At 38.5% G+C, this 27,243-nt stretch overlaps 1 protein-coding gene and 1 pseudogene across 1 annotated transcript in view; one reads left to right on the plus strand and one right to left on the minus strand.

Annotated features, from left to right (window-relative positions):
- LOC106001740 (carboxyl-terminal PDZ ligand of neuronal nitric oxide synthase protein-like) overlaps positions 1-27,243 on the minus strand; it is a 134,072-nt gene that overhangs the window by 58,302 nt on the left and 48,527 nt on the right. Inside the window, exon 3 of the mRNA XM_013036732.1 lies at positions 12,750-12,858. Within this exon, the coding sequence (XP_012892186.1) occupies positions 12,750-12,858 (109 nt within the window). The remainder of the gene's footprint in view (positions 1-12,749; positions 12,859-27,243) is intronic.
- Positions 3,556-4,149, plus strand: LOC106001742 (annotated as a pseudogene).

Raw genomic sequence — 27,243 nt, forward strand, 5'->3', positions numbered from 1 at the left:
GTAAGAAATGTACGCATTATCCTGCCCATGTAATTGTAACCCCTCTGTACAATATGTTCACAAATAAAATTAAATTAAATTTAAAAAAAAGAATTTGTCTCATGTGTCACAACAATAAGACTCTTATCTTTAACTTAACTAGGAGAATCTCAACAAAATAAATTGGAATATCATGTTTCTTTTTTTAAATATTTTTTGTAAAAATACTGTACAGAGAAGTTACAGTTACATGAGTAAGGTAATAAGTACATTTTCCATCGATCATTGTTGCCTCCTTTGTTTTTCCCCTACCATCCCTTCCTCCTCCACTCTCCTCCTCCTCTCCCCCCACCCCGGCCAAGTTCTAATGCCTCCATCAGAAAGAATGACATCGCCTCATTTGTTAGGAAATGGAAAGACTTGGAAAAAATTATATTAAGTGAAGTAAGCCAGACTCAAAGAAACATAGGTCCTATGGTTTCCCTTATTGGCAATAACTAGTATAAGTTTAGGACAAGCAGAAAAGTTCAAAAGCTATGTACATATAACCATATAAGATGATGCTAAGTGAAATGAACCCCAAGATAGGGACACAAATGGTTTTTTCTTTCTTGCTATGGTTTTTAACGTATTTATAATGTACTATGTGATTTTTTTGTTTCTTTGGTATGTTCCTCCCACACAATATAACCCCTATTTTCACTGTATTTGATGTTGGTGCCCTGCATCTTGTATATACATTTTTGTAATTTGGGGAGAGGAAGGGAAAAAAACAAAATGCTTAAATAGGGATACAGGTTGACCTATTGTAACAATGAGATGTACAAGACACTATGTTGAAAACGAACTGTACAACTGTCATGTTTCTTTAATAAGCTTTTTTGTAAGGAAGCTTAGGAAAGATAGTTGAAATGAATCAAATGATTACAGTGTATAGAATTTTCAATGCATTATGAGAATACATTTATATCTAGGCAGGGTACTAAGGCTGTGAAATGAGGTAAGGTTTTCTTCAATAAGTTTTTAATGAATTCATCTTGTTATTTAATGGAGTAAGTATGTAAGTCAACAGAATATTACGGTCTGCCCTGCCCTGGGCCATGCACGTCCTGTGCAGACACCTCCCTACTTCTTGGCTAAGTTTCTACCCAATATCTGTGTTACCTAGATAACTGGCAAAACTGGAAGCAGTCCCCTCCTCCTCTTGCTTGGTTACATCCTTGGTTACACCTCAGGTCACACCTCCATCTGACCATAGGAGGGTCCCAGGCCCTGAGGTCACATCCAGATACAATGTGGCCAGACCTCTTCCTGTCCCTGGCCTAGATAAGTCTTGAGGGGGAGGGTCCTCCCCTTTTTGGCCATGCCTCTCCACCATGCCACCGGCTACCTAATGAAACCTACCTACTTAATATACCTTATACTCAGCACCTGGAAAGCTAGTTTCAAGGTGGATATTACTTCCAACACTGGCAGGAAATAGTACATCACAAAGATTCCAATTGACCTCTGTGTATTTTTTTTTCTTCCTGTACTCTACTAGTCCATGAAACATGGTGACATACAGAAAAAAGACTGAGTAACCAGTTAGGTGAATATGGACAAACTGACTCACCTTCCCAGGTACTAATTCTCCATCCACAATGCATGAGACCAGTAGATTTGTTTTCAGTGCTGGTCCTTGACCCTAAGACTGAACACATCCTAGGCAAAGTGTTCTACCATGTATACCCTCAATCTATAGATCTAGGTTCTATTATGTTGAATGCCCAATCTAACTCTACCAGAATAGTTCAGGTATATGAAAAAAGGAAGTCTCTTGCCTTAAATTTAGAACTTACCTCTCCTTTATGTCTTACATTCAACCAGGCATATTTTGATTGGTTAGCAAACAAGACTTTCATCATCAGTCAAATTCCACGGCAAAGTCTAAAGTTACACTTCACAGCTGTGGCCCCCAGTTTGCTGAGAGCATTACAGGAAGTAATAACTCCTCCTAATCCAAACCAATTGTGTTATGATTACAGGGAAAATAATGTCAAGGAGCAATCCTTGAAGATAAGAGAACTTCCTGCTGCTCCTGCTAATCGCTGACACCTCCTGCAGTGATGCCCTAATAGGCCCAGTCATTCTTCATCAGGGCAGATAGCCATATCCTCCTGGTGCTGGGAGGAAATGGCAGGCCGGTGAAGCCAAGCAAGAGGCTCCTCAAGAGGCAAACGGCCTTGCAAATGAACACTATTATTCTATCCCCAAGAAAGGAAAACAAGGAATGCCTATATCACTAGAAGAGTACCCAGTGATGCTGTCAGCTTCTTTGCTAGCATTTAGTCTGAAGAATGCTAGGCCCTCTCTACTACAATGCTGGTTAACCTTCCTAGGCATACAGAATTTGCTCTTAAAAATCAGATTGACTCACACACAACAATCTGAATTCCTAAGATGCTTTTCACCTTATTTGATGGCTGGAGAAACAGGTCCAGCGAGGCTCTTGTGTGTTTTGTTTCATGTAACAGGGTTTAGAGTTCAAAGCCTTGGACCAGCATCCTGGTTCTAATTTCAGTGGCATGGACATGCTGTTTGATCAGGGTCATTTACTACCCTGGGTCCTTTCTTTCACCAGGTTTTAAAATGCAGTCAGTGTTGTCCATACAAGGGTATCATATGGGGGAAAAAAGGAAAATCTGTGTCTAAATGATTTGGGTCAGAGTGAAAGAGCCCTTCAAATCCAAGAAATGATTACATTAGAATTCAGTTACAATTTGGTCTTGGGAAATAAGGCTATCCCTTAGTTATATAACTGCCTAATGAGCCCTGGCCAATGATAAAATGCAATGGTTAATGTACAAGCTCCAGAGGCTGACTTATTGGATTCAGTTCTGACTTTTTATTATGAGTCCTTATACAAGTTAAGATTCCACTTTCTTGGCCATGGCACGCACATTGGCTCCTGGAGATGTGGCCAGTTCAGCGTAGCACTCTCTGCAAAGAGGCTCACTGCATGTTAGTCTGGTGCCTCCCAGTCGCCTGCATCACTATCACAGCAGCTGTTCCACAACAACCTGGCCACACGGTGCCCTGTGGCAGCCACTGCTGCCTGTGTCACTGAGGCCTTGGGACCAACTGTATAATTAGGTCACAATCTTCAATGAGTAGACATGTTCCTCAGTTCTGTGGTGTTCTTGGTCACACATTTATGGAATGTCTGAAAGGCAGTGAAGATTACTGCCTGGCACAGCACAACCTCTATGCATACATGTGAATTGTAGAAATCCATTACTACTCCACCAAGAAGCCCTGGTAAGAGTGGTTAACCTGGACACAGAAGTGTTGAACTGCAATCTGCAGAACATTTTCCATGAGTTCTGACCTGGATGGGGTAAACCTCAGTGCTTTCTATTGCCTCAATATTACTGGAATGAAGAGTTGCTACTTCCCATTAGAAGGTTAATTTCATTTATCATTACTCCAAATTTCATAAAACACTGAGAATTTTAAGTGGAGTATATTGCATCATTCTTTATTTGATTGTGTAAATTCTTTCATAATCATATTGAGTGTTTTAAGTAAGTTAACATGGCTCAAATGAACTGCCCTGCTCCTGTGGAAGTCACATACAAGAATATGAGATTCCTTATTACATACAATCCAATCAATGCAACCTTAAACATTTATTGAGGAACTTAAGAAGTATGGAGTTACCACAATCATAAGAGTATGTGAAGCAACTTACGACACTACTCTGGTGGAGAAAGAAGGCATCCACATTCTCAATTGGCCTTTTGATGATGGTGCACCACCCTCTAACCAGATTGTTGATGACTGGTTAAGTCTTGTAGAAATAAAATTTTGTGAAGATCCTGGTTGCTGTATTACTCTGCAAATTGTGTTGTAGGCCTTGGGAGAGCTCCTGTTGCCCTGGCACGAATTGAAGGTGGAATAAAATATGAAGATGCAGTACAGTTCATCTGACAAAAGTGGTGTGGAACCCTTAACAGCAAGCAGCTTCTGTATTTGGAAAAGTACTAACCTAAAATTTGGCTATGCTTTAAAGATGCTAACGGTCACAGAAACAACTGTTGCATTCAATAAAACTGGGTGCCTGGTGCCATTGCCTAGAAGTGGAACTTGAGGTGGAACCTAATTTGTCATACATATTAGTTAACAATATTGGTTTGGTGAATGAGTCTAGTGAAACTTCCATAGGAATATTGGAAAGCAGTTTATCAAGCTACACGCTTGACACAATTGTTGTTTGGGTTTTAATTAACCTATTTGAACACTTACTAAAAAAAAATTCTTGCCATTCAGCATTTAAAATGTGCTTATCACTTATATTAATTGACCTTTCATAAAATCATTGAGTTACATTTTTAAATATATTCCCATGCTAAAATCTTTATCAATATATAAGAAATTTAGAAAGATTGGGTGCCAAAATACCCAGCACAATACTTGTATATTTTTAATACCATTCAGAACTGAATTTCCAGAAACTCTAGACCTATATGCTTTATTCCTTCAGTCATTTCAAATACTGTAGGGCTTCTGGCTATTTGCCTACTCATTTATGTTACATCTCCCACATTCATACATCAAATTTGTATAACCATTGATTTTTTTCTATCAAGTCTTAAGGTGATTAGTGTCTTTCTATATATATTTATTATTATTATTATTTTTGTCAGTCATGGGGGCTTGAACTCTGGGCCTGAGGCTGTCCCTCAGCTCTTCAGCTCAAAGCTAACATGTTACCACTTGAGCTACAGCGCCACTTCTATATGTCTTTATGCTGTTATGAGAAACCTCCATTTTGAAAGTCTTCATTGTTACAGAAGCACATCTTTAATAATGTCTCCAGACAAAAAAGTCTTACAGTTAATATAATGTTGGCACTCTGAGTTGCAGCTTAACAGGGAGGGCCTGAAAAAAGAATGGGGGGGATGTAATGAATATTTTTAGTAAAGTGTTGTCTTTGTCCTGTGCAGAGCATGTACAGTATGCTCTTTAAGTTAGTAAATATTTTTAAAAGTATAGATGCTTTGTTCTAACTACATTTTTTAATCATAAAATTTCTGATATTATATTTTTTCCATCCTTAGAAGTTGTTTACCACCTTATTTTTGTTTGAAGTGTGATTTTTTTCTCTTTCTCTTTCCAGCCTCTTTTGCAAAACAAACAAAAAACAAAAAATGGGTTTCTCCTAATGAAATTGAGCAAATATCTTTTATAAGCCTTTTGAGCTGTGTAACAATATTTAGATACTTCATAATGAAGTAGGTCCTGAGAGGAGACTTGAGCTGGTATAGCTTTTTTCCAGGCTTTGCTTTTGTTTTAGGGATTTTAGAAAAAACCTTTAACCAAGATTAACTAGACCTTGGCTCCAACCAGCCCGGTTCTTGGAATGGAAAGAATGCCTCTAGGTCCCCCTCCTTACTTAAAAACCTAACCCACCTTGATTGTTCAGTTAAGGACTGACCAATAAAACAGATAAGTTATAATATGGCTCCAACTGGCGATACCACGTGCTTTCAGTAAACCCTGCCTTTTGAACATGCTTACAGTAAACTTCGCCTATTAGCCACCTGTGTGTGGTCTGGTATGACCCCATTGGTTACCTGCCCATGACCAGGCTTAACCTCATGGATTTTGCCTTTAAAAACCAAAGAATGGGGACTACTCAGGGTCACAGTATCAGCTCCTGAACCTGTACTGCAGCCCTGGCTGGTCAGTGTAGGAACTTTCTCAATAGAGTTGCTTCTTTATTAACAATTTTGTTGCGGTAGGCTCTGTCACTGCAGATGACTAGGTGGGCTTGCCTGCCTGAGTAGGGGTCTTCCTACTACAATAATTTGTCCTATTACATAATTGATAAAGGGTGATGTGTATTAATGTTAGCTCAACCATATATTTATACTATCTGGGACTGTGTGGTTATAGTTCTGTGGTAGAAAAAATTTGTCAGTGTTCACCAGCTTATAAAAACTTAGTGTAAGTCCTTATATGTCTAAATAAATAATTAGATGCATTTACCATCACTGAGATTGTTTTGCTTAACTTGTTTTGTAAATGAAGGATAAAATGAAATCTGCGGTTTTTAGTAAGCTTATAGTTTGTTAGCATCCTGAACCATTTCTAATACTCAGCTCTCTCATCAGAATCTTCTCTTATTTAAAAGGTCTAGATAAAATTTTGAATCAATTTATTTTATACTGAGTAGAAACACCTTGCAGTTCAAAAAGGCCTTGGTTTTTAAAACTCAGTTCAATTATTAGTGATTTGCTGCAATTTAAACTTGAATATTCAGTTTTTTCATTTGTAAATTGATATTTGCAGTGCCTTTATAATTTGAATGATCATTTTACACTCTTGATTGATAAGTGTTAAGCTTCTTTAAATCTGAAATTATTTATGTTAATGTAAAAGAATCTTGTCTACTTTTTAATAGCAGTTATAAATGTTATAAAATTTTAGTTAAAAGTGATATTCCCCCTTTAACATAATGTACTTCCATCTTTTGCCAGTATAACACTCAATATATTCCATCCTTAAAATATTTATAAGATATTTCTTTGTTGTTTTGTATGTCCCTCCCCCACAGTATAACCCCTGTTTTCACTGTATTTGATGTTGGTATAATTTGTGGAGGGGAAGGGAAAAAAAATAAATTGCTTAAATAGGGATACAGGTGGACCCATTGCAACAATGAGATATACAAGACATGTCAAAAAGTGACATAAAGTTTACAACTTTGGCGCGGGGGTGGGGGAGCAGAAAGGGTGTGGGGGAGGAGATGGGGAGATGGGAAGGGATGGGAAGGGGAAACAAAGGAGGAGGCTACAATGCTTGATAAGAAATGTACTCATTGCCTTGCTCATGTAATTGTAACCCTCTGTACGGTATTTTCACAATAAAAAAATTAGCCAGAGCAAAAGGAAGAATAGATCTCTACTGGCCTGTGGTTCTTTAAATTTATTTTCTTAATTCAGTATATTCTTGAAGATATTTTTGTGTAATTAATACTAAATATTATGTTATTTACCACACAGCCCATAAACAGCATTGTGCTTATTGGAAGAGATACTTGAGTTTCTGAGTAGTTGAGTTTCTGTGATGATTGTAAATACGGTGCTAAAAATCACCTTATAAACTATCTGTACATTGTACAAACATGACTTACTTTTTATCCAAATATTTTGTATCTTATAAATATGGTTAATGATACAACCCAAAACATCTTTTATGTTTAAAGAGAATGTAAAGTATTAGTTACCAGATAATATTCTAAGATTTGGTTTGGATACCTTTAGTGGGCTAATGTAAATAGTGACCAGTTGCCTAGGTTTTTCTGTAGAAATCATAATGTAGCTGACATAAGTAATGTGACAAAAATGTGAGGGGAAAATTTGATGATCTTTCAGTGAAGGGCAATATGGCACCTATGGCATTTTTTTTTCAATACACTGCAACTTTCACTTGTTAGCACTCATTTATCCTGGAGCAGTGCTCTTCTCTTCCCACCTTAATAGTTCCACACCCAGAAGCAGCCCAACCACAAGTGTAGTTGGCTGGTAGTAGTCTTTAGGGATGTAGCTTAGTTGTCATTTTATTTATCTGCTACTATATGTCAGGCATTTTAAAGATAGTACAGAGAACATTAAAGTTGGTGTAGCAAGTTCCCTGCCCCTGGTCATAAGTGAGAGTGATTTCTACTAGAGTTTGAGGAAGTGTAATTTGATAAGAATACTTAAAGTAGAAGTGGAAATGTAAGTAATACTAATTTTTTTCCTTTTATATGTAAACTAAACATCCTTTAAGTTCTAAAAAAAATACATAAAGTAGTATATACATGTTTATGCTCCAAAAAAAAAGACTCTACTTTCTCATCTATAAAATGAGAAGCATAACAGTTTCTACTTCAAAAGTCTAGATGGAGAACAAATCAGTCATACAGAAAATTTTGAAAGTCTCAGGCACAGAGCTAGTAACCAAAACAGGTCAGTAGATATTCTTGGACTTTATAAAACTACACAGCTTGGGTCACCTAGAGTAGTAAAGAGCATGTTGAGGTGCTGCAACATTCTGTTATCTAGCTTCTCTCAAAAGTCTAACTCAAAAAATAGATCAAGGTCCCAATCCCCAAGACAGAAACCTTATTAGTTTTACATGTGAGTGACTAGAAGGAAACCAGAGGTACTGAAGAAAATCATGTTGGGGGCAAGGATACCTTCCAATGGCAAGGTTGAGGCATCTGACTTGCACTCTAAAGAGCAGAGGAGACAGTCCTTCCCTCCTGGTGAATTATAAACTAGGCATGACATCTGTGTGAGAGTTCTGTCACAAGGAACATGCATGCAATGGGTACATACACACACGGGAGACATAAAGTGATGTGAATCAGCAGTGACCAAAGTCATAGTACAGCAAGGTACTTAATCAAGGCTGTCCTACACTATGATCAATATGAAGACTGGAGAACATCCAGGTCTGCTGGCTTATGACCTCTAACAATCTAGAAATACTCTTGTAAAACACATTTCTTTGAGCTCTATAGTTCTTTTATCCTAACCTCTTAAATATGCCAATGATTTGCCAATTAAAACTCTTTCCCAAGCTATTATCTCTTCAAACCAGAAGTAGTTTATAAAAAATAAATCACCACATTTGGAGGCTAACCGGGATTGTGTACAAAACCTCAGAGACATGTTCCCTACCACTCCCCAATTCTGTTTCCTTTGCTGAACAATTTATTTATCTTTCTTGGCTTGGAAACTGGCCCTCCCACCTATAGTTCAGCAGCACCAGAGCTCATAACCCTAGCCTTTCTGGAAATAATTCCCTCAGCAGCATGGCAGCAAGCCAGTACAGGGCCTGACAACCAGCCCTGTGAAGAGCCACAGGCTCAGTAGGTGAAGAGGGCGAAAAGAATAGAGAAAACAGAAAAGACAGAGATCAGAATTATCTCTGAGAGCTATAAAACAAAACAAAACCAAAAACAAACTGTTGTGATCTGGAACTAGATGACTTCTCCTTGGGCAACAGAAACTATGTTCTACTTGGGCATTTTTTTAAGATTCTGTTTTTGGCAAGACACCCCTACCATGCCTGTATTGCCTATACTAGACCCAATGACAAGGCAAATAGAGTATAATAGCCTCCTTTACTTAGGTTTCTTGCTCAAAATTCTTTTGTTCTATAACAAGTATAAGTCTAAGACAAGCAGAAAAGGTCAAAAGCTATGGACTTATGACCATATAAGATTCTGTGAAGTGAAATGAACCCCAAGATAGGGACACAAATGTTTTTTTTTCTTGCTTGCTATTGTTTGGAACGTATTTATAATGTACTATATTATTTTTTTGTTTATTTTGTATGTTCTTCCCCCCACAGTATAACCCATTTTCACTGTATTTGATGTCATTGCCCTGTATCTTGTATAAACATTTTTCTAATTTGGGGAGGGGGAGGGAAATAACAAAATACTGAAACAAGGATACAGGTTGACCCATTATAACAATGAGATGTACAAGACACCATGTTGAAAACAAATTTTACAACTTGGAGGTAGGGGGAGTTGGAGAAGTGGGGAAGGAAGGGATGGTAGGAGAAAAACAAAGGAGGAGGTAATAATCCTTGATAGGAAATGTACTCATTACCTTATTCACATAACTGTAAGCCCTCTGTACAGTATTTCTACAATAAAAGACATGTAAAAAGTTCTTTAAATCTGAAATCTTTTGTTCTGTTTGCTCCCTGGTTATGGACAATCATCTTGCCATGGGAACTTGACAAATCACTGAAGCTCTCTGAATTTCAATATACTCAGGATAAACATACAGCCAGATAGCATGGTTCAACTTAATTTTTTTTTGTGTGTCTGCCTGTCCTAAGGCTTGACCTCAAGGCCTGAGTGCTGTTTGTGAGTTTTGTGCTCAAGGCTATCGTTCTACCACTTGAGCCACAGCTCCACTTCCAGATTTTTGATAGTTAATTAGAGATAATTCCTGCCTTGGCTGTCATTGAACTGTAATCCTCAGATCTCAGCCTCCTGAGTAGCTAGGATTACAAGCATGAATTAACAGCACTGGCTTCAACTTAATTTCTTTACAATGTTGTGAAAGCTAGAAACATATAGGAACTATAGTTTGAATTTAAACTTTTGATCTTTTTCTGGGCTACTGATATGCAGCATGATATATTTACAATGCTAGGCAGAGGCAGCAAAACAAAGCTCCAAGACATCCATACAATCAGGAGGGAAACAACCAAACTCTAGAGTATACTGTGTTGCTAAGCTACAATGTTTGCTATGTTGTGTCTTTTCCACTTTGAAATTTTTCAATTTCAATTAGATTTACTGGGATATAAATAACCTCATTATAGGTCAAAGAGCTTTTTTTTTTTTTTTTTTTGGTCAGTCCTGGGGCTTGAACTCCGCCTGGGTGCTATCCCTAAGCTCTTCAGCTCAAGGGGAGAACTCCACCCCTTCATCCACAGTGCCACTTCCAGTTTTCTGAGCAGTTTATTGGAGATGGCTTTGAATCACAGTCCTCAGATCTCCTGAGTAGCTAGGATTATGGGCATAAGCCACAGGTACCCAGCAAAGAGCATTTGCTTTAGTAAATCTTGACCCTGTCATGTATTATTCTTATATCCCTAAAATGACAAGGTAGTTATAAATGTATTAAAACTGTTTTAAAGCATAAAAGATATCACAAAGATTCAAAGGTGGAATATTCAGGAAGTGGGTTAGAAGGCCTCACAGCAAGCCATGCTTCATGGTTTGTCTCTAGAACAGTAGATCTGTAAGGGTTCATAGGTTTATCAATACAGTGCTTTCGAAAAATCTCATCTATAGAACAATATTAACATATAGTACATTTTAAAAAATGGCCCTTCCTGAAAAGACTCCACATAGAGCTCCCCTATGACCCAGCAATCCCACTTTTGGGCATTTACCCAAATAATCACAAACAAGACCACACTAAAGCCACCAGCACAACTATGTTTATTGTAGCATTACTTACCATAGCTAAGATATGGAACCAATCCAGATGCCCCTCAGAAGATGAATGGATCAAGAAAATGTGATCTATCTATCTATCTATCTATCTAGTCTATCTATCTTGTCTATTTATCTATCTATAGAATTCCATTGTGTGTATGTACATACATACATACACACAATGGAATTCTATGCTTCCATCAGAAAGAATGACATCACCCCATTTGTTAGAAAATGGAAAGACTTGGAAAAAATTATATTAAGTGAATAAGCCAGTCCCAAAGAAACATAGGTCCCGGGACAAGGTCTGGGACAAGCAGAAAAGGTCAAAAGCTATGTACATATGACCAGATGAGATGATGTTAAGTGAAACGAACCCAAGATAGGGACACAAGTGGGTTTTTCTTTCTTGCTATTGTTTCTAATGTATTTATAATGTACTATGTGATTTTTTTGTTGCTTTGTATGTTCCTCCTTCACAGTATAACCCCTGTTTTCACTATATTTGATGTCAGTGCCCTGCATCTTATATATATACTTTTCTAATTTGGGGAGGGGAAGGAAAAAACAAAATGTTTAAATAGGGACACAGGGTGACCCATTATAACAACGAGATGTACAATACACTATTCTGAAAAACAAACTTCAGGGAGGTATGTGGGAGTGTAGTTGTGGAGGTGGGAGGGAAGGGATGGTAGGGGAAAAACTAAAGGAAGGGGCAACAATGCTTGATAGGAAATATACTCATTACCTTGCTCATGTAACTGTAACCCCTCCAAACAGTATTTTTACAATAAAAAAACATTAAAAAATAGCCCCATGGCCATGTTAGTTTAACAAAATGCTGGGCTAAAGAGATTTTAACTTCAAGCCTTCTCAACACCTTAAATAGGGAAGCTTTTTTCTCTTTAATGAAATGTTTTAAGCTGGGCACCCATAGCTCATGCCTGTAATCCTAGCTACTCAGGAGGCTGAGAACTGAGGATTGAGGTTCAAAGACAGCATGGGCAGGAAAGTCTGTGAGACTCTTATCTCCAATAAACCACTAGAAAACTGGAAGTGGCACTGTGGCTCAAGCAGTGGAGCATTCTCCTTGAGCTGAAGAGTATAAAAACAGTGCCTAAGCCCAGAGTTCAAGCCCCACATCCAACCAAAAAAAAAAAAGGAAATGTTTTGGATGATGTTTTATAGAATATATTTTAGGAAGTGCTAATTTTGACTGTGTTCCTCCTTATATACCAGGAAGATGGGACTAAATTCTAGGTTTCTTAACTCCTGGAAGGTATCCCAGGGTCCAATTTAAAACATTAGGCAAGGAGTGATAGCAAGGAAGAATACTGCTGCACAACTGCAAAAGTTGCATTTACTCAATTCTCAAGGTTTGTCATCCTTAAATCATTACACAGGACCATCACTATCCTACTGCTTGGACTTAGATGATGGGTCACCTTGGAAAACAGCAATACATCTTTTCTAGCCCATGCAAAAGTGAGCAAAATTCCTAGTGCTGTCTATGTGCTCCTCTTTTACATTATATATCCATAGTTAATCCTTCTCCAACTGTACATATGTACAGTATAAAATTCAGATGAAAACTAAAAGAAAATTGTATTACATAGTAGCAGTGACAGACTAGAAAGATAGTCTCCCATGTTTGGCATTAAAACAGCCACCTCCAAATCTTCATTGGGGAGATGGGTCATTGTTGGGTTTACCTAAGGTTCATCAGAGGAAAATAATACATGAACAATGACTGTTCCTTTACCTTCTTTTTGGATTTGAAGACATTACACCTGAAAATGTTGCTGGCACCATCTCGAGCAATATAGCTGAAGATCTTCAAGTCTTGGGAATCGTGAGAGACATAGAAGATCCTAGGGGAAAAGCAACAAAAAATATACTGAAAATGGCAGTAGATTCAAATCTTCCATAGGAAGAACAGGCAGAAGACAGAGCTCACTAAAGTTAAATTACTAAAGAAAGTCTTCTCCCTATGGGATCAGAACTCCACACTGCAAGACAACTTTTCATTAAGTTCCCTAAATTCAGTTGCTCATATGAGTGATGCCCAAATGTGAGAGAAGCCTGGGTTAGATATAGAACCTATACTATTAGGAGCTATCTCCTGAGGTGGCAAACCTGACCCGGTAACTTCTATATGAGAAGGAATGATTGTTGTTATCTTTATCAGAGAAACAAATCTGCATCTTCCCAGAGAAATGTGTATATGTTTCCTAATGCCTCTTCACTGTTATCCACAAATGCAAACCATGCTGGGAAACTAAAACACTCCTTTGCATTCTTTCTTTGTTTGTTTGTTTTTGTTGGTGGTGGGGCTTGAACTCTTGACCTAAGTGTTGTCCCTGAGTTCTTCAGCTCAAGGTGAGCTCTCTACCACTTGAGCTACAGCCCACTTCTGTTTTTCTGGTGGTTAACTGGAGATAAGTCTCACAAACTTTTCTGCCTGGGCTGGCTTTGAACCGCAGTCCTCAGATCTCAGCCTCCTGAGTAGCTAGGATTACTGGTGTGAGTCACAGACATGAGCCACTGGCACCCAGCTCCTTTGCATTCTTTTTATTTTTCCAGTTGGTCGTGGGACTTGAACTCTGGGCTTGGGCACTGTCCCTGCACTCTTCAGCTCAAGGCAAGTGTGCTACTGCTTGAGCCACAGAGGTACTTCTGGGTTTTTAGTGGTATATTGGAGCTAAGAGCCTCACAGACTTTCCTGCCCAGGCTGGCTTTGAACTGTGATCCTCAGCTCTCAGCCTCCTGAGTAGCTAGGATTACAGGTGTAAGCCACCAGAACCTGGCTTCCTTTGCATTTTTGTAGGTGATTATATAATCACCTTGGTGATTATAGCTCTATCTGCCCCTCTGACAGGACTATGGTTTCCACAGATTCATTTCTTGAATCAGTTAGTGTTTTGAGAGGATGAATGGGGTTTTCTCAGCAGCTGAGGATACAGAACAAAGCCTCTGGGCTCACATAGCTTACACATAAGTGTAATTATGCAAATAAAAAATGCTCTCAAGAACCATCAGGCAGAGTAGGGACAGGTCATGATAGAGGATGCTGTTACAGACATCATCTTATAGTCATGCAGAGACCTAAGAATGTAAGGGAACAAGTCACAGGAACAAAGATACTGCAGGAAGAGAGAACAGAAAGATTAAAGCTCTGTGATGTGCAGAAAGTACTAAAAAGAACATGTGAAATGTCAAGTATGAGTCAAGAGGAATGAGTATAATCATAACAGGGTCACAGAAACTATCATCCACGAGAACACAGAAGACATTGACGGTCAGTTTATATTCTGTGAATTGAGAAGCCTTTGGAGACTTCTGAACAGAGGACTGACTTCTTTGTGCTTCCTTAGAATTAGAGTATCCTCTGATTAATTTGAATTGAAGAAGGTAGGGACAAGGGTAGAAGCAGAAGAAAAAGAAAAATTATAAGCAAAGTGTCCTAGTGGAAAATCTTAAGTAGGCCTAGGATAGAGTATCATCAGAACCACCAGGTCTGAATACTGTTGGATGTGAGGTAAGGGCAGGAAGATGAAGAAAATGGCCAGTAGAATTAAGTTTTAGGTGACTCAAAGATGAACATCATTGGGGTCACATCCTATCCAGAAAGTATTTTTCCTCAATGAAAATATTGATGACTTTTACCCAAGGGTTTAACTGGCCTGTTTTGTTGTTGTTGTTGTTGTTGTTGTTGTTGTTTATTTTGGTTTTGGTTTTTAAATGTCAGTGTTTTATAGGAGAAAAAGAATGGGATTTGGTGCTTTAAAGTCTTTATAATTTTACTACTTAGTACATACAAGGCAAACCATCAAGATGCTCAGTTGTGCTATCTATAAAGCAGGACCTATTAACAGAAACACTTGCAGGGTTATTGTGAAGATAAAGTATTTAATAAAGTGCCATTTTACTTCTCTTTATTGATGCAGTTTGTAAATAGTCCAGTAGCTAAGATTTTCCCCAGAAGCCTGGGAGGGACATTCAAAAGAAGAAAAGCACTGGACAGAAACTCAAGTTCATGTTAAGGATTACAGGTTCTTTGCTAAACTTTGAAAGAAGTTATTTCAGGTTCTAATCTTGTTTCCCCAAAGTGGCTAGTCACTTTTCTCAACTTTTACCATAATAATCAAGAATCAAGAAGGCCACAGAGTCCCTGGTGTTTGTAATAATGCCAAACTACCTTCTTATCAAAGGGACAAGTCAGCAATGGCACCTCAGCATTTCCTGTTTGAACAGTTGGCCATTCCTCCCAACCCTTCCTATCAGACATCCCCTCTGGAATATCTTTGAAACTTCTCAAATTTATCAGGTCCCTACCTGAATTCACCATAATTCCCCAAATTTGCCAAACAAACATGGTCACACTCCAGTGCTCTATCTTAATAATGAAACACTGAATCCATTCAAGTCAGAAATCTAGGTGACTCCCTTGGTTCCTTATTCCACTGTTCCTAGAAGGTCACTCATGACTGCATCCCAGCAGGGGAATTCCCTGCTATGTCCGTGATTTGTGTTTTCAACTCCATGGGCACTACTTTTGTTCTCATTTTTTAAAATAGGCTTTTGCAATATCCTCTGTATGCCTGACTTTCTGCTTCCTAGCACACTAACCCTGACCCATTCTCCACAGTGCTAGCAAAGGAATATATATTTTTATTGTAAAGATACTATACAGAGGGTTTACAGTTACATGAGTATAGTAATATAGAGGAGCATTGTTACCCCCTCCTTTGTTTTTTCCCTACCATTCTTTCCTTCCCCATCTCTCCAACCCCTCCCTCCCCACCCCCAAAGCTGTAAAGTTTATTTTCAACATAGTGTCTTGTACATCTCATTGTTACAATGGGACATACTGTATCCTTGTTTCAGCATTTTGTTATTTCCCTTCCCCTCCCCAAATTAGAAAAATGTATATATAAAATGCTGGGCACTGGAGTCAAATACAGTGACAACAGAGTTTATACCATGGGGGGGGGGATAACATACAAAAGAAACAAAAAAATCACATAGTACATTAAAAAAACAGCGACAAAGAAAAAACCCAAAGGAATGCTTTTTTTTTTTAAAGGTATACTACATCCCATTATTTTTCTCTTGAAACCTTCCAAAGGCTTCCTACTGCCTTCAGGTTGAAGTTCAAATTCCTGAATATGAAGGAATGAATCTTCATGGCACCAGAATTCTGACCTACACAAACTTTCAGAACTAGCTACATATATCTTCCTACCTTTGAAACTGCTATGGACATCCTTCAATACTTGGCTCAGATGAAGTAAGTAGACCCTGAGATGGGGCCACAGCTGGTATGATTCCATTTTGAGCTTTGCCTTTGTTTTAGAGATTTTAGACTTGATAGGCCTAGTTCCCAGAATGAAAAAAAAAATGCATCTGGTCCCCCTTCCCTTAACAACCTAGCCCACCCCTGATTTTGAGTTAAAGACTGACCCATAAAACAGGTTGCAATCTAGCTCCAACTGGCAACACCACCTGCTTATGGTAAACCCTGCCTTTTGCACATACTTACGGTAAATTCCGCCTATTGGCCACCTGTGTGTAGTCTGGCATGACTGTACAATCCTTTGTGTATTAAGATACCATTGGTCACCTGCTCATGACCAGGCTCAACCTCATGGATTTTGCATTTAAAAACCAAACAATGGGGGCTGCTCAAGGTTGCAGTGTCAGCTCCTGAGCCTGTGCTGTGGCCCTGACCGGTCAGTGTAGGAACCTTCTCAATAAAGTTGCTTCTTAGCATCCCAAGTGCCAGCACATCACTGTGAGATATGGTAGGTAAGTATATCTTGCTTAGGAAGGAAAAAGGCATATCCACTGTCATGAACAAACACTCATAATGTAGTCTGCCTAGCAACTCATCCCCAATCTCTACTATCACTCCAGGAACTCTGGTCCAGTTAGTTCAGATGCATTACATAAGACTCCTTTGATTTTGAGTTTTTAATTCATTATGTAGTACCCTAGAGACAGAGAACTATATTTAAAGCTGGTTAGCAGAGATGAATATGATCTGGCATGCCAACAAGACACAGAGATGTGGAAGGTACAAAAGGAGAGCAGTAAGCTAAGATTAAATTTGACCTTCACAAAGCACCTTTTAAAAAATCCAATGACAACCTATGCACAGAAGCAGCCACTCTTTTTGGACTCTGGAGACTGCTCAACTTCCTATGTCTGAGTTCAGAAATCTATGAAAAGTAAATAACCTCTACCCAGCCAAAAAGCCACCAATAGCTTAGAAAGTTTCCATTAATACAACCAAGAAGCAGAAAGTTTTTCCATATGACCTCGTTCATCAACAAATTAATACATCAACTAATTAAATATTAATATCCATACTTCTAGATTTTGAATACATCCAAAGAACATTACCTCTTATCACCACTGTGAAAATATGGTAGATTCAAGGGAGATGTCAAATCAAAGTCCAGAAAAATATGAGGAAGCAGGTATTCAAAATGGGTGCAATGGGGTCTAGGGGAAAGGGATAGATGAATGAAGAGGAGAAGGGAAGGGGGAAATGAAGGGGAAAATCCAATGCATATCCTACAGAATTAAGAAGAGTGAGGGAGGGGATGAGTAGGGAGGGATGAGTGTAAACCTTAGAAGGGGTGACATTGATCAAGATATATTGTTTTCACAACTGCTTTGTTAAATGGGAACTCATTTGTACAACTACTTAAAGATAATGCAAAAATAAAATAAAATAAAAAAAGAATTTTGAAGGTGAGCACTATCGAGAATGGAAAGGTTTACCTTTCTCTTTCCTTAAGACCAATGTAGTTAAGATCATACTTCCACAAAGCAACTATGTCTAGCTTCTTAACTTTCACCATAATTTTCAAGCATAGGATAACAAATAGGATGACCAGAGTTCATAGAGTTCCTAAGGTTTTATAAAGCTTTGTTCTCTACTTAAATTTCATAAGATTTCTTGCTTTTGTTTCAAAACATACACATAATAAAATTTTTTCATTACTAATGGAATTGTTTTGCTATACAAACCACATCAATAAACTTTTGCCAATTCTGATGGCCATAAACATATCAAAATGAGTGAAAAATAAACATCTTGGAGAAACTAGATTTGTTTGGGTTGACAAAATGATAAGAATCACCAGACCCACTGCCAAAGCTGCTCTTTGCAGACTATTAATCTACAGAAAACTCTTATTTTCCTTTGGATCACAGACAAAAAAACAGAAACAGAGAAAAGACCTGTGAAGTCTTTGAGCAACCTTGTTGGTCAGGGTTTGTCACTCTGGAGGGAATATCCCTTCCATAATTTCCCTTACATTGATTGGAAATATACCCACAGGAATTCACTGGAAGAAAATGGATATATATATATATAGGCCCTGGGGTGGGACAGATTTAAATTTCATCCCAAACTCTATTACTTTCTAGCTGTGAGAATCCAGTCATTGCCTTGATCTCCTCATTCTTTACCTGTGAAATGGGATAGCATATTGGAATACCTCACCAGATCTAAAGCATCAATGAATGCTGAGGGACTGGCTAGAGCAAACAATGATGGACATTCTTATATTCCATACTATTTCTCTATTTCTCTCCTTTTCAGCCTTACAGAGTAAAGCTAAACCTTCTTCCAAATAGCAAGGCACAAAATATGTGGAAGTAACCACCATGTTTATTTTATTTTTTATTTATTTATTTTTTGTTGGTCGTGGGGCTTGAACTCTGGGCTTGGGCACTGTCCCTCAGATATTTAGCTCAAGGCTAATGCTCTACCACTTGAGCCACAGCACCACTTCCAGTTTTGTTTTTTGTTTTTGTTTTAAGAGAAATGCTTCCTATTTCTTAAACAGTTCCCATTTTCCAGATCCCTTATTTCTTTGTGTTATGGAAAAAGCTTTGGGGTGAGAAAAAATTTAGGTACAAATCTTAGTTTTGCTACTTCCTAGCTGGCAAATTACTGTGGTAACTCCATTTACTCATCTAAAATAGGCATAGGAATGACTTTTTCATAATGCTGTTTTAAGTGTTAACCCACACACTGTGTTCAACATGATGCAAAATGCTTGTTGAGTCACTTGCTCAGTAAACATAAATTATATCTTCATTGTTAACACTTTTTGAATATATACCAATTTGCCAATAACTCCTTTAAAATATACAAACTGAATGTACTTTCATTAAGGGATCTAAACACTACAGAAAGAATATTTGAATAAATATTTTCTAAGCCTGAGAACTGAGTTTTTAGCAGAATAGTTTTAACGATGTTTTGCTTTATTTACAGCACATCTCCTTGTTGCTTAGACTATCTATGGTCAGCTCAAGTGCTCAAAGCTAATTTGCACACTTGCTCTAAGGCAGATTTCCTGATCATGCCTGGGTACCTTGTTTCTAGAACTGGCTTCCAATGATCCCTGTTTCCTTTTCAAGCTCTAAGGCAGATTTCCTGATCATGCCTGGGTACCTTCCTTGTTTCTAGAACTGGCTTCCAATGATCACTTTTTCCTTTTCGAGCCCGCACAGTCCAATACTATTCTGAGAACATCATGAGGGTGTTTCTGATGAGATTCACAACTAACTCAATAGACTGGGTAAAACAAACCATTCTCTCTAAATGTGATTAGAACTCATCCAATTAATTGAAGACCTGAATGGAACAAAATCTATCTAAGCTAAGGACATTGCTCCTCCTATTTTAAGCTATGGATATTTTCTGGCTTTCAAACTTAGATGAAAACATTAGCTCTTCTTGAGTCTTAAGCCTATCAGTTTTTAGAATGGAACTTAAACATCAGTTTTTCTAGTTTTCAGACTCAGACTAGAGCCATCCAGTCCTGCTACATATAGCTCAAAGCACAGAATCTGCATCTAGGGGACCTAAGTCTGCGAAGGGGTCTTGAGTAAACTCTGTTCTTTTCCTTTGCTTCTTTTCTTGTTCTGAGAGTGAGAATAATGAAACATTTTTTTAGAATAGGTGAAAGGTTTGAATGAGAAAATGGATGAACAACTGAGGAAATAAACCTAGACATGTCAAAGGAAAGAACTAAGAGAAATGCTTGTTGTTCTCCCAACATTGATATCTCTTTGAAGGTAGGGAAAGGTAGTCCTCCAGTTGGAATATGACACTGTATTAGTCTGTATTTGTTACTATAATAAATATATGAGGTTGGCTCCATTTAAAAGAAAACATGTTTATTCAGCTAACAGTTTGGGAGGCTGACAGTTTAATAAGAGCATGACATAGCTCTAGTGAGGCCCCATTTGGCTGAATTACATCATATGAATACTTGTGTATCTCCATGTCTCTCTCCTTATGAAACCATGGAGATTCCAATCTAATGAGCTGATCTTGTCTAGTCTGCCGTGGTCTAGTCTAATTATCCTAATATCTAATGACTTCCTAAAGCCTCTATCTCCAAAAAATATTGTTTCTACTCAGTATCATTATTAATGTTGGATTTAGGAGGTATCATGCCACATTGAAATCTTAGCAGTCAGAGGTTTTTCTCCCCAGATCCTAGAAGACATGGATATTTCTAACCCCAAAAGATAACACAAAAATAAATAGGAAAGGAATCCAACTAGAAAAAAAAATCTAGCAAATAAGCTGGATGCTGGTGGCTCACGCCTGTAAGCCAAGCTATTAAGGAGGTTGAGATCTGAGGATCGCAGTTCAAAGCCAGCCCAGGCAGGAAACTCCATGAGACTCTTATCTCCAATAAACCACCAGAAAACCGGAAGTGGCACGGTGGCTCAAGTGGTAGAGCACTAGCCTGAAGCTGAAGAGCTGAGGGACAGTACCCAGAGTTCAAGCCCCATGACCAACAACAACAACAACAAAAATCTAGCAAATAACATGCAGATGGGGGATACAAATCAAAGTGGTTTTAGAACAATCTCTAGGAAATTAAGAATAATGTGAAAAATGGACTAGACAGAAAAGAAAATCAACCTGCTTAAGGCAAACTGAGTGAAGTCTGTCTATGAAGATTTGGTCAAGGGAAAATCCAACATAACCTCTGCCCTAGGGAACCATGATTCCCTGGGCATATAGCCCACACAAATTTGTGTCCTACACACCCCACCTCTCTACATGTGTTATCTTTAAAAGACCAGAGAAGATCTTAGAAAGGCACTAGGATGGAGGGAAGTCAGAACAACATCTGAAACCACAGGAAGGAATGGACTCTTTACACAGTCTAAACACTCTCTTCCCACTTAGCCCTAGGGCATGAATACAGTTTCACATGCCTATACTGAGTTGGCTCTCACTCTTCTTCACATGCCTCTTATTTAATTTTAATCTAATCTTTAGATAACCTTGTCCTTCATGTTGATCATTTTCTCTCTCATTACTGGTTTATTCTGTTCATCTTGTTCCTCCCACTGTATGTACAGGACTCTATAATTTTAGCTACTTTTCTCTTATTAGCCGATACTTTAATCTCTCTCTTTTTTGATTCCACATTCTTGATTTGAAGACTGCCTTCCTCAACTTTCACTTTCTCAGGGCTGCCCTTTGGCATGGAAGAAGGGTAATAAACTTAAGCATTGGTGTCCACAGTCTTCATGAGATAGGACTCTTTACTGTCACAGACATATAAGTGTTGGAATACACCAGCCATCCATATTTGTCACTATGATTGGTCCATGTGTCATGCTTTGCTATGGTAATGTTCTAGAAGGGCTTCTGGGATTCTAGAAATAAGAGCAACCTTGAGAAACAACAGTAGAGTTCATTTCTTTAACTGCAGACACAGAAATGCAAACACAGAATCTGATTTCTAATATCTTCTTAAGGAACAAAAAACACAAATGTCTCAATTATTGTTGTAAAGATCTACTATGTAACTAGAGTAAAAAAAAGCAATCAATTGAGTTTTAAACTCCAGTGAGTACTATACAAATGTGTATTTATCTTTTGAAAGTCTAGTTAAGACACCCTCATGGTCTATCTCAGCAGTTAATTTATGTTTTACTTTCATAGTTGTTAACAAGTTCTTTCTTATGTCTTGCTAAAATACCCCTATGCTTTATTTGAATCAACTTCCCAGCATCACACAGGCCTTTCTAAATGCCAAGTACATGATCATTTAATTTCCTTGTGTTCTGTACTGGACAAGTAGGCAAAAAGGGGGGGGGCACTATGCCTCACAAAAACCACTGTATAAAAATCTTTCATATACTCCCCAAGGCTCTAACTTCTCTTCAACATTCATAATTTCTCCAAAAAAATTTCAACTGTGATTGGTTGTCAAAACGCAAATACATTTCTGTGAGCTGCTATTTTTCTCTCCTCTTCATCTGTGTGGGGCAAGGCTATGAAATGTCCCCACAAAAGGCCCATGTATTAAAAGTTTGTTCCCACAGCAATATTCTGAGGTGACAGGATCATCATGAATTTGACTTCATCATTCACTTATGGATTCACAATTTAATGGCATTACTGGGATGTGGATGGAAACCAGGGGATGGGATTTAGTTGGAGGAAGCAGGACACTGGGGGTATATCCTGGAAAAACATGTCTTGCTCCTGTTCCCATCTTTTCTTCCTCTGCTTCCTGGCTTCCAGGAAATGAGAATCCTTCCTTTTCTATGGCCTTTCTCCATTGTGTTTTGTTTTCATGAAAGCCTAAGGGCAAGGGAATCAACTGACTAATGGGGGAAAGACCCTAAAGCCTCTAGAGTAAAAAAAAAATCTTTCCTCCTTTAAATTTTTTATTTTCTTTAGCTATTTTGTAGCAGTAATAAAAAACTGACTAATACAGTTTGTGTTATCTGGGTTTAGATCTTCAGCTTGCTCATCCTGGGGAGGGAGTTAGTTCATTTTTAGGAAAAATGTAGGACATTTCTCATGAGCATCAGACTTCATAAAGACTCTTTTTTTTTAATGGTCAGTTGCAGAGGCTGAACTTTGGGCCTGGGCACTGTCCCTCAGCAATTCAGCTCAAGGCTAGTGCCTTACCACTTGAGCCACAGCACCACTTCTAGCTTTTTCTGCATATGTGGTGTGGAGGAATCGAACCCAGGGCCTCATGCATGTGAGGCAAACAATCTACCACTGAGCCAACTTCCCAGCCCAAGAATCTTGTTCATAGACATGACTTTCATTCCTGAATCAAAGAGCAGAGAGAAAGCCAACAAACAACTTGAATGTGTCATTCTTAGAGGACAGGGAGGATCTTAGAAGAGTACTAGGGTGGTAGGAGACAAACTAATTGGTCTTATGTTTTGCTAAAAGAATGCTATCAGAGGGGCTGGGAAGGTGGCTCAGTGGTAGAGCACTTGCCTTGCATGCCTGAGGCCCTGGGTTCGATTCCTCAGCACCACATAAGCCAGAAGGGGGCGCTGTGGCTCAAGCGCTAGAGCACTAGCCTTGAGCTGAAGAGCTGAGGGACAGCACCCAGGCCCAGAGTTCAGGCCCCAGGACCTGACCCAAAACAAACAAACAAACAAACTTGAGCTGAAGAGCTGAGGGACAGCACCCAGGCCCAGAGTTCAGGCCCCACAACCAGACCCAAAAAAAAACAAACTTCAGTACCTCAAAAAAAAATGTTTTAAGAATGCTATCAGAATCCATAGAAAGGAATACACCCTTTACCCCTAACACCAGAGAAAGCCAACATCAAACCAACACTAGTGCAGCAGCAGGGACACTATTCTGACTGACATATATTGTGGAAGTCATTTACTGAGAAAATTACAGCTTACTCTTTTCCTTTGTCTCTGAAGAATTTCTCCTGTAAACATTCTTACTGGATTGTTTCATTTTAATAAAGATTGAGCACCTACTATGAAACAGGCACTATATAAATTATTTTATTTATCTTAATAATCCTGTGAGCCTTGAAGGGTTAAAGTTTTGAGGCAGTGACCACTTGTTGCTTGTTTCTAGCAGAGCAACATGTGGTGGTAATCCAAACACTTGGTTGGTTGTGTGCCTTTATAACCCCTGCAAATCTTTAAATCGAGGCTCTCCTCCTGGGCTCCGCAGTGTTGGAGTGTAGGATGAGGCCAGAGCTGCAGCCCATTTAAATAAAACCTTAAAACAGCTGTAGAGTCTGACTCTCAGTGGTCTTCTTGGTGGGGGTCCTGCAACCTAGGCACAACAAGCTTCTTCAGACCCATTTTGCAGTTTGAGAGAAGACAGCAGTGCTTCTTTTTCAAACTCTGGAATGTATTGACCTTAGTCCTCGTCTGTTGCTTTCAAAACAGTGGATGCTTTCCTTCAAGTAAAATCTACTCAAAACACTTGGCATGTTAAAGAATCATTTAATCTTCACAACAACCTTATGAAGTAGGTACTAGCATTATTCCTGTTTTATAGACGAGGAAACAGAGGTTAACTTTACTAAAGCTACACAATAAAAAATTACACACACACACACACACACACACGTATGTTTCTTAGAACTTCCATAATAAACTAGACAGCTCTGAATAACAGAAAATTTAATATCTTTCAATCTAGAAGACCAGAGTGAGAAATCAAGGCTATATCTAATAGTTCTAAGGAAGAATCTGTTCTACATATATCTCCTTGCTTCTGGTGATTGATTGCAATCCTTGGCACGCTGGCTTATAGTTTATTAGTCTAGTTTGCTGCCTTTACCCTAAGGTCTCTGTCTCTGTACTCATGTCATCATCATTGTTCCTTCCTCTTCTTTTTCTTTTCATGGAGGAATTGAACCCGGAGCCTCTTGTATGCTTAACCCTCTTCTTATAAATGCAAAAAAACAGCCATTCATTGGATTTACAGTGCATTATTATCCAATATGACCTACCTTAACTTAAATGCATCTTCAAAGTCCCTATTTGCAAATCAGGCCATAATCTCAGGTGTGGTTTAGGACTTAAACACAGCTTTGTAAGGACTTAATTTACTACAGTATCTGATCTGGAATTAGAGCCCTAGTGACCTTAACCAAGTTTAATACTTCTATCTTTATAGCTGATTAGAACCATCAGATATCATTAGAATACTAAATTGTTATTACTATTGTTCCTCCTCTCTCTGTTCCCAGGCTAGAAATGTGAATTTGCTTTGACAGATGTGCTTTAATAATTTATTACCTGGGTTCCCTGGATTTTCTTATTTCTATTATTATTTTCAAGCTCTATATAGCTTCATAAATGCCTCCATGGTCACAGGTGAATTCATTCTCATGTTATGAAGATTTTCTAGTGGGCACTCAGGAGAAAGGACAAGTGACTCTTACCAGTTTCCAATCACATTTGAAGAGTTGTATTTTTACTTATTTGGGGGACAAGGTGAGAAGCTGGGAAGCCTCCTAGGAATGTGAGGAGAGAGTTGAAGGAAAAAAAAGAGGCCCTTGCTTGAAAATTCTTATCATTTTCTTTTTTTCTGAATTTCATAGACTCTCTTCATTGTTTCTGTCACCCCACACTCATGACTGGTTGTTGGGATAACTCAGTGTGCAGTGTGATCTTTAGTCTGAGAAACCTACATCTTACTCCAACTTCCCCTGCCACATATTGATTCTCTTAAGACATAGCTTTGGGGTGAGTGTGTTTTAGACAATGCCTTTAAGAAGTTCAGGTGTACTGACAGAAGAAGGCAAGTTCTGTAAGTGAAGAACAGAGGAAATACAGCAAATACAGAAGAGGAGGCAATTTTCTGCCTATAGAAATAAAAAATGGGCACAGGGCAACTGCTGCCTATATTGCACCTTAAGGAAATATTGCATGTAATATATACATGTAATATCACATTTTCTTAATCTGTTTATATCTGTTATATATATATGTTTATATATATGTACATATATATTATATATATAATGGACTTTTATTCATTCATCAGGAAAAATAGTGTTGATTGCAAGGAAACACATGGACATAGAAAATGAGTTGAAGCTTAGAGAGACAAAGGACACAAGTGTTTTCTCATTGTGGAAATTAGATCTAAAATACAAACATATATAAGAACACATACAAGGCTCTTTATATCTATATGTAGATATATAAACAAGCTGAATAAAGTGTGGTATATGCAGTTAGATGTCCCTCCTTGAAACAATAAAATAAATAAATAATAAAAATAAATAACAGACTGGAAGGTGGTTCAGTGTTACAGTGCTTGCCTTGCATGCATGAGGCCCTGGGTTCAATTTCTCGGCACCACATAAGCAGAAAAAGCCACTTGAGCACTGTGGCTCAAGTGGTAGAATGCTAGCCTTGAACTGAAGAGCTGAGGGACAGTGCCCAGGCCCAGAGTTCAGGCCCCACACCTGACTAAATAAATAAATAAATAACAAAAGGTTGAACTATGTCTTTTAAATGAAGAGGGTGGAGATTAAGGGAAGGAGAAGGTAGATGAATGGAAAGAAAATTGGTGCCTGAATACAGTCATAATAGTTAATGTACATATGTGGAAATGGAGCTAAAGAACTTGATGGGATGGATGGCATTGGGATAGATATGGGGTGGAATGATGTAAGGTATGACATACATCAAGATGCATTGTACATATAAACTGGTATGTTGACTTTAAATCTCTTTAAACAACTATTTCAAGATAAAAAGAAACAATACAGGTGGGAACTTTGGGTGAGACACACACACACTCAGGGTCCTGGTAACAAACATGCCACTTGAATAACATCAGAAGAGTTAACAGAAGACTACTACAAAGGTGAGACCATAGAGGGCAGCGAAGTGCCCAGGAACCATCAAAACCCCAGACAGGAGGGGAAGACAGAACAGTGAACATTTCTAGACCCCAAAAGAAATAACCATGTGCCCCCAGTAGATGTTCTGTGATGGGTTCATACTGGTCAGCTTCTTGGGCACAGAGTATGTTGGGGAGAGCTGGTCTGAGAACAAAGAAAAACTATGAACTGTACAGCTAGAAAAAGGGAGCATGCCTCACAGGAACCATTGTATGTGGAAAGGCAACAAGTCTTATGATGCAGTCTATTTGGGCACAGGAAGCAGAAGGTGTGCCATTGACAGGTAGGAGGTCAGGCCAACTGTAGCAAGGCTAGCTCAGACATTACTTTGTAAGCCCAGGGCACCAATGAGGGCGAGGGAAGGGGAAAGCTATATTTGGAAGTCATGGTGTATTGGAGGAGGACAGGAGTATATGGTAGGCCAATAAAAGGGCTACTACAATACAGAATATTTGGGAGAACAGAATGGCTGGACTCCAATCCTATTCTGCTGCTTATAACTGTGAGACACTGGGAGAGTCCATTAACCTCAAATTGTGGTTTTCTTATCTA

This window comes from Dipodomys ordii, unplaced genomic scaffold, assembly GCF_000151885.1.
Source record: "Dipodomys ordii isolate 6190 unplaced genomic scaffold, Dord_2.0 Scaffold386, whole genome shotgun sequence".
NCBI lineage: Eukaryota > Metazoa > Chordata > Mammalia > Rodentia > Heteromyidae > Dipodomys > Dipodomys ordii.